The sequence below is a fragment of the Rhinolophus hipposideros genome (genome assembly GCF_964194185.1).
Source record: "Rhinolophus hipposideros genome assembly, chromosome: 19".
Classification (NCBI taxonomy): Eukaryota; Metazoa; Chordata; class Mammalia; order Chiroptera; family Rhinolophidae; genus Rhinolophus; species Rhinolophus hipposideros.
The window spans coordinates 14,234,037-14,242,456 of NC_138065.1; the positions used below are offsets into that span (position 1 = coordinate 14,234,037).

Consider the following 8,420-nt stretch of genomic DNA (forward strand, 5'->3'; position numbering starts at 1 on the left):
AGTGAGGCAGCGGAAGTGGTAAAACCCGCCGGAGCGAGGCGGGCCGGGGTCTGTAGGCTGGCTGGTGGGATGGCAGATGAGGAAGAGGACCCCACTGTGAGTGACCACCTCTGTTCCAACCCGCTCTTTTCTTCACTCTCTCGGGTACAGTAGCGGAGGCCGAGTTCGGAATCGGGTCTGTTTTCCTTAGTGAAGTCAGCCGAGAGAGGCGGGGACTGAACGCGACGCTAGCCTTTCCCTTCGCGTTTTCTCGGCGCGAGCAGGACGTGAAGGAAGAGTAAGAAGGTGGCCCCTCGCCCTTTGCTTTTGGTCCATAGATGCCAGACACCCTTCATAACGCCGAGGGAGTCATTAGAGGTCAAAGCTAATGTTCGCGCTCAGTATGAACCGACAGTTCCACTGCTAACAAAGCTGTGTACTTCTTGTAAAGTGTGGACCGCAAGTCGGGGAACCTGCATTTCACAATCTTTATTCTGCGTGGGCTAGTTATTTAACTTTGAGGCTCGGTTTTCTTGTCACAAAACGGGGTTAAGGCTTACTTAAGGTAAGTTCCTAGCACTGCATGAGCAGCGCTTAGTAAATACTAGTTCTCCTTGCTTTGACTCGGTATCCACTCTTCTAATAGTAAACTGTCTAGCAATAGGCTGCCTTGGTCTTTTTTGAAAAAGTACGGTCTTTGGAACTTTTCCAGGAAAGGCAGTACAATGACTTCTTAGAAGCCATTCCTGCAGGAATCGGAGGGTGGACTAATACAGTCTTTAGGGCCTTAATTTGTTGCTTTAGGCTTTCGGGCCTGGTATCAATGTTGAAATCGGGGGGAAAAAAATTAATAACTTAAAAAATCAAATGCAATGCAATTACTTGACATGGCTGTGTATACATTTTAACTTCCAGTTTGAGGAAGAAAATGAAGAAATTGGAGGAGGTGCAGAAGGTGGACAGGGAAAACGAAAGAGACTTTTTTCTAAAGAATGTAAGTATCTACACAGTGATTTCATCATAGATGATGAAATGTTTTGGACACGTGCATTCAAAAATTTATTGTTCTCAGTGTGTTTTCCCTATAGGGTCTTTATTCTCGGATTTGCCCATACAATTCTGTTTAACTTGTGAATTAGAACTAGTAATGATCCTAACCCCAATTTTTATATATGCATGTATAATTATATACACACACATTTTTTTATATGTTTTATTTATTTATTTATTTATTTATTAGTTTCAGGTGCACAAGACAAGGTAATACTTAGACGTTCATCATTTATATCCCTCACACTGTGAACCCCCCTCCCCCCATCCACTATCCCTCCGACCTCGCACCGAGCCATCACATTATATATATAAAATTATAGTTGGCATTCATTAATGTTTAGCTTCTGGTGTACAATGCCATGATCAGGTATCCACAGTATCCCTGAGGACACACACTTTTTTAAAGTGAGGAAATGTGATCAGTGTTTCAATTCAGGGCCTAAGAACATACTTGTACATTTCCTGTCCTATACTTTTCTAGCAGTAGGTGCAGGCACTTCTTTGGCTTTAAGCCAAGGGTTTGGATGGATCCTTGAACAGGTACTGAGGGTAGGACTTAAGTTGGGGCTTCGGACTATGGCAGTGGACAAGGCAGGAAGGTGGTGAACAGTGTGAGGCATGACAGTGGCACAGAGAGTATGGTGTATTGGTCCTCTGTTCTATTCCCTTCATAGACAGGTTTAACTCTCTTTGTCAGCAAGAGGGAATACTGCTGCTACTACTGATGGCCCAGGCCACTCTGAGAGGCACCTGAAAATCTCCCAATCCCGGATCCCTTACATGTGGTTATGGCTGAGTGTTGACAGATGGGGCAACACAGGAATACCTGGTTTATTTATGCTGGGTCAGATGTAAGCAGTTCCTAAAGGTTCTTGAAACTGCAGAATCAGTATTTTTTTTATTTTTTAATCACTCAGATTCTTCTTCATATCTCAGTTCCTTACCTTATTCTATCTCTGATGCCATTTACTCCATTCTTATGTCAGCATATGAAGGGGGTTTCTATACCAGAGTACCCCAAAGTCAGTTCTTAGCAGAAATCTCTGTTCTACTTGGATTGCTTTATTTTTGTGATGACAAGAATTTGGAATCTTCACAGCCTTCTCCTTGTCTTACTTCAATCTTGATATATATTGCTGACCAAGAGCTGTTCTCCTAAAACTTAAAAAAATTATTTTTGCTAATATAACAAAGTTGCAAAGCATTCACTGGTATTTGTTTATGTCTTCACAGACCCTTTAACCAAATACAGTTTACATATTTACTATTTAATATACATTTTCCTTTTCCTGTGAAATATATTTCCCCACTAGTGAATTCTACCCATCAAAATATTAATGATAGTCTCTTCCTCAAAATATTTAACGAAAAATAAGTATACAGTAGAGAATCCTGGTAGACATTACTTCAGTCAAATCATTCAAGTTAACATCACCGGTGACATATATTGACATCATGCACCCCTGATATGATGCATTAAGCGGGCACATCACCTCTTTGGTACCTTTTCTAGTAATGCATAACCACAATACAATCATGAGAAAACATCAGACAAACCCACATTGAGAGACATTCTATAAGATAACTGATCAGTATTCTTCAGAAGTGTCAAGGTCATAAAAGGTAAGTGTGACAAACTCACAAATCAGAGGAAACTAAGAAGACATGACAACTAAATAGTGTAGGATCCTGGAACAGAAAAAGGACATTAGTGGAAAAACTGGTGCAATCTGAGTAAGTTCTGTATTTGTACCAGTGTCAATTTCTTAATTTTGATAAATGTCGATGGTTATATAAGATGTCAACATACGGGGAAGCTGGATATAGGGTATCTGGGAACTGCTATTTTTGTAAGTCATCTATAAGACTGAGATTATCTTAAAAAGGGGAGGCGGGGGCAAGAAAGTTTTCAGAATCCAAAGGAATGTGAGAGAGAATATTGGCTTCTGTGTTTTGTGTTCTCCCCCCTTATCTGGACCTAAAGGTTCTTGCCAGTGTAAACCCTAGGGATACCTCTATCCCAGGCTAGCTTCCAAGTCACCCCTTTATTTTCTTCCCTAGGCCTGATCTACTTTCTTCTCTTTTTAGTTCTCCCAGCTTTTGCTTCTAAATAGGAATTATTCTTAATGTATTCAATCCTGCCTTTAGACGTAGTCTAGTTCCTTTCTTTTTCAAAAAATGTAAAACTTACAATAAATTGTAGTCTTACGTGAACAGTTTGATTAATTTTACACATATACATATACTTATAACCACCACTCAGATCAAGATACAAAACATTTCCAATGTATGACAGAGTTTCTTTGTATGACACGTTTGAGAATCTAGTAAGAGTTGATTCTTCCCAGAAAAATGCACACAAACAAATAATGTGTAAAATTTTTGCATGTAATTTCAGGAGGGTTCAAGGACTTCTTTTTTTTTTTAAAGATTTTATTGGGGAAGGGGAACAGGACTTTATTGGGGAACAGTGTGTACTTCCAGGACTTTTTTTCCAAGTCAAGTTGTTGTCCTTTCAATTTTAGTTGTGGAGGGTGCCATTCAGCTTCAAGTTGCTGTCCTTTCAGTCTTAGTTGTGGAGGGCACAGCTCAGCTCCAGGTCCCGTTGCCGTTTTCTAGTTGCAGGGGGTACAGCCCACCATCCCTTGCGGGAGTCGAGGAATCGAACTGGCAACCTTGTGGTTGAGAGGACGCGCTCCAACCAACTGAGCCATCTGGGAGCTCAGCAGCAGCTCAACTCAAGGTGCTGTGTTCGAGGAATTGAACTGGCAACCTTGTGGTTGAGAGCCCCTGGTCCATGTGGGAATCGAACCAGCAGCCTTCGGAGTTAGGAGCATGGAGCTCTAACCGCCTGAGCCACCAGGCCGGCCCCTCAAGGACTTCTTGAAGCTTGTTCATGGACTAACTGGGAGTTTATAGGATAAGAATCTATATGGATTCCATCTGCCCTAAACGACCAAGTTGTGGGTAGGGGTATAGACTCTGAAGCCATATCAGATGGGTCCAAATTCTGGTTCAATCTTTTACTATCTGTGTGACTTTGGGTAAGTCACTTAACTTGGTGCCTAAATTTTTTTCATCTATGTAGAATGAGGATAATAATAGTATCTACTTCAAAGGACTGTTGTGACTGGTGTGAGGATTAAATGAGTTTTATACATGAAGGGCTTAAAACAGTACCTGGCATATAGTAAAGGCTATATATATTTCAGCTCTTAGCAGTTATTTTTATTAACTCTGTTTTAGACTTCTCTTTTGTATTTTTTATGGTTCCTTCAGATGAAGCCTGAAAGGGCTTTGCCAGCAGTTGCATTCATTGATCTAGGGAATGAAATGTCAAGATTCTTGTATAGTAAGCCCTTTGATGTCTCCTTTTGATTACCTTGTTTTTCCTATAAGAAGGTAATTAGAACACTTTCTCTCCTATCCTTTTCCCTGTGTCAATGGCAGAAAGGATTTTGCCTTCTGTTTTCTGATGCCCCGCTGTCTGTCTCTCTGTCTCTCTCTCTCTCTCTCGAATATCGATGTCAGGGTTCAGTAGCTGGGAGGGAAGGGCAGTTCCTATCTATTAGGTAGGGACATAGGGACAGTTGGTTATGAGATTGTGTGTAAAACCTCTTACACCAAAGTAATACTTGGAGACAACAAATACAATGTAAATATATTTCTATACCAGCATCTTCTATAACTTGGTTCAGTTCTAATTTGAAAAAAGTATTGCTCAAATTGTTAAATTTGTTTAAGTAAACAAAAATGATTGTTTTTTTTACAGTACGATGTATGATGTATGGGTTTGGGGATGACCAGAATCCTTACACTGAGTCAGTGGATATCCTTGAAGACCTTGTTATAGAGTTCATCACTGAAATGGTAAGTTTTTTTTTGTAATTGGTCTTAGTTAATTTGAAATTCTAACTTTTAGATAAGACGAGAACTATGGCATCCTTTTGAAATTAGCGGTCCATTTGAGGGCCTGTTTTATGGAGGATTACTACTTATCATTAAGGATGGAGATTATATATACGATATGTGTATATATTATACAGAGGGTGCCAAAAAAATGTATACACATTTTAAGAAAGGAAAAAACTTAAAATTATGCTGATGGTAACCACTTTGAGCGCCTCTTGTAATTGCAGAAGTCAAATATGACTTGTATTCATCTTTTGTTACCGGTATATATTGAGTATTACAATTTTAATAGTTTCTTTCTTAAAATGTGTGTACCAGACAATAATTTAGTGGTTACCAGAGGGTAAGGGGGTGGGGGGTGGGTGATGAGGGTAAAGGGGATCAAATATATGGTGATGGAAGGAGAACTGACTCTGGGTGGTGAACACACAATGGGATTTATAGACGATGTAATACAGAATTGTACACCTGAAATCTATGTAAATTTACTAACAATTGTCACCCCAATAAATTTAATAAAAAAGAAAAAAAATGTGTGTACATTTTTTTGGCACCCCCTGTATATGTATATATATAGATATACACATATATATACATATATACATGTACATATATGTGTGTACATATATGTGTGTATACACACAATATAGAGAACTCATGCTAAGATTTTGGTGAATATTCTTTTGACTTTTTGCATGTATTTTTAAACTTTATAAAATTGAAATCATACAGTATATACAGTCTTATAACCTGTTTCATTTAGGTAAGTGTAGAACAGGGGTGTCCAAACGGCGGCCCGCAGTCCATTTTCAATTGGCCCACAGCAAATTCCAAAAATATATTTAGTTTACTTAAATAAACCAGGTGAGGCAATACGTACTTCACCTCAAGTGAGTGGCCCGGCTGTTTGTGTGTTTTTCCACATATGGCCCTTGGTGAAAAGCGGAAAAAGGTTGGACACCCTTTGTCTCCTCATGTCATTGTGTAAAACTCTAATATTTTTAATGGTTTCATAAGAATTGAATGGATGTGCTCAAGTTTGTTTATTTCATGACTTAATATTTAGTTTCCCCTTTTTCAGTCATTAGAAATAATCTATCATGGACCTTTGTTTTTGCACAGGATGAATATATAATGATAAGGGATGAGATAGAGAATGAGATTTAATTTTAAGAAAATCCACAAATATTTATTGGTTATTGAGGTAGACACAAAGCTTAAATGAGATGGGTGGTTACAAAGAAATTACAGAATTATTTTATACCAATGAAGGCAAAAACTACGTATGTCAAAAAAAATAAATTTGATAGTTTTCATGTTCTTAATATTAAAGAAAGTCTATGAAGCATTAAGGGAAACATTGCTAATAACAGTAGAAAGTGGATAGAGGACATGAACAGAAAGAAAATTCACAAATGAATAGCTATAATAATTAGCAGGTAAAATCTTCAAACTCACCAGCATTGAATGAATGCAAATTAAATGAGTAAAATATTAGATTTTTAAAAAATTAATTGACTTTAACATGTTTCTTTGTAATAGACTCACAAAGCAATGTCAATTGGAAGACAAGGGCGGGTACAAGTTGAAGATATCGTCTTCTTGATTCGAAAGGACCCAAGGAAGTTTGCTAGGGTTAAAGACTTGCTTACTATGAATGAAGAATTGAAACGAGCTAGAAAAGCATTTGATGAAGCAAACTATGGATCTTGACACCTTCATACTTTCTGAAGCTTCATTATCTTCTGGGGAAACCTTATATAATAACTGTATTTTCCACAGTAAGGTCCTAATGTCTAGCCATGTAAGTGAAAGATGGAGTAGCATCGTTTCCCACCTTTGTTTTCATGTTCTTCGATTTTAGAGTGATAATTTGAGCCTTTAATTGCCTGCCATTATAGTACCATACCTAAATTACTTAGTGGGTTTTAACGGCCACATGTAAGTTGAAGGACCTTGCAAACCACATAGTACCTTCTGACTTGTGACTGTCTAAATGATGAAGTATTATTTATGCATCGGGTGTATTTGTGCCGTTGTAAGCTATATTGTAGCTGTTTAATACGTGAAATCTAAATGGCACCTTTGACTTTATGACAGCTAAGCCCATGTGTTTCATGTACTCTGAAGTTTTTAGACTACAGTAGTCTGAGAGGTTATTAAACGATAATAAACTGGTTTGTTTCTTTTAAGGAGAAGATGTTATAAGAAAATACAGTCTTTTGTAAGTGTTTGTCTATCTTAAGGTAATTTGTTTTAATAGTTTTTCTTTAGATACAGAGTGATTGGGGTGGGAGAAACTGAAAGTTTCATGTGAATGCTTCTGTGTGGGAAGGCTTTTTTTGATTTAAAACCTTTTGAACTTAAAATATACTATTTGTCAAGTTTTAAGAGAACTCATTTCCCCAGGGTCAGATTAAAGCTTCTAAAAATAAATGCTTTCAGTAGCAAGAAGGGCATTACTTAAAAAGCTGATGGCAGGATAAGCTTTTGGGGTAGTGTTTTATTCATGTATTTGTTAGTACTTGTTCATTGTGGAAATGTGTACTTGACTTAAACCATGTTTGGCTAGGGAAACCACTTTTGTAATTCAGGATACACAGGTTTTGCGTGTATTTCGCTTATTGTATTAAATTATTATTGTACTTGGCCTAAAATAAGGCTTAAAATTACATTTAAAGTCATCACTGACTATTACTCTTTGTGAAACTGAATGTCTTGTGTGCCACTTCGAAACATCTATAAAATCAGTACTTAGGAAAAATTTACTTTCTTAACCTATTGATACACAGAGTAAAGTATGAAAATTAAAAAGATTAATACTTGAATTTGACTGTGTGATTTATCAGCTCCCCCCGTTACTGATAATACAATTCAAGCTGCATAATCTCACTAAAAACTTTTTTTCTGTATTATAATGCTCCTGAATTGATAGTGAAATTGAAGATAGCTGGGCTTATCTTTTTGTTATTTTTTAAAGAAGTAAAAACCAGTTGAAAAGCTACTTCAGTGTAAACTGAAATCAGGAATGGGAACAGAATAATAAAAGGTTAATCTATCATTATTTTTGCTAATCAGGGTCTGCTTCACCCTGAAGAAGGAACTAGTAGTAACTGGTACTTGGGGAGTTATACTGAGTGCCTGTATTAGTCTGCTCGGGCTATCATAACAAAACAGACCGGGCAGCTTAAAGAACAGATTGGTTTTCTCATAGTTCCGTAGGCTGGAAGTCCGAGAGGATGGTGTCAGCCAGCCAGCATGGTCAGGTCTGCTGTGGACTTTCCTAGATTGCAGATGGCTGCCTTCTCCCTGTGTCCTCATATGGCTGAGAGAGAGCTCTGTTGTCTCTTCTTAAAAGGGCACCACTTCTGTTGTGTCGCATCAGGGTTCCACCCTTATGACCTCATTTAACCGTAATCACCTTAAAGGCTCTTATTTCCAGTACAGTGGGGTGGAGGGGGGTTAGGGCTTCAACA

At 38.0% G+C, this 8,420-nt stretch overlaps 1 protein-coding gene across 2 annotated transcripts; it reads left to right on the forward strand.

Annotated features, from left to right (window-relative positions):
- On the forward strand, positions 1 to 8,006 carry TAF13 (TATA-box binding protein associated factor 13). 2 transcript variants are annotated; one of them, XM_081026300.1, is made up of 4 exons: positions 1 to 96; positions 895 to 973; positions 4,805 to 4,902; positions 6,487 to 8,006. In XM_081026300.1, the coding sequence occupies exons 1-4, from the start codon at positions 70 to 72 to the stop codon at positions 6,655 to 6,657; spliced, it is 375 nt and encodes a 124-aa protein (XP_080882426.1). In that variant the 5' UTR covers positions 1 to 69; the 3' UTR covers positions 6,658 to 8,006. The 2 variants fall into 2 exon arrangements, with proteins under 2 accessions (XP_080882426.1, XP_080882425.1); XM_081026299.1 differs by having other exon boundaries at positions 3 to 144; positions 6,487 to 7,947.
- The last annotated feature ends 414 nt before the right edge of the window (positions 8,007 to 8,420 follow it).

What these genes read in the sequence shown, in the direction of transcription:
- TAF13 (XM_081026299.1), top strand. Translation starts at nt 70, where the DNA reads ATGGCAGATGAGGAAGAGGACCCCACTGTGAGTGACCACCTCTGTTCC. An exon ending in TCTTTTCTTCACTCTCTCGG is followed by an intron (nt 145 to 894) that starts GTACAGTAGCGG and finishes TTTAACTTCCAG; the next exon opens with TTTGAGGAAGAAAATGAAGA. An exon ending in TAGAGTTCATCACTGAAATG is followed by an intron (nt 4,903 to 6,486) that starts GTAAGTTTTTTT and finishes TCTTTGTAATAG; the next exon opens with ACTCACAAAGCAATGTCAAT.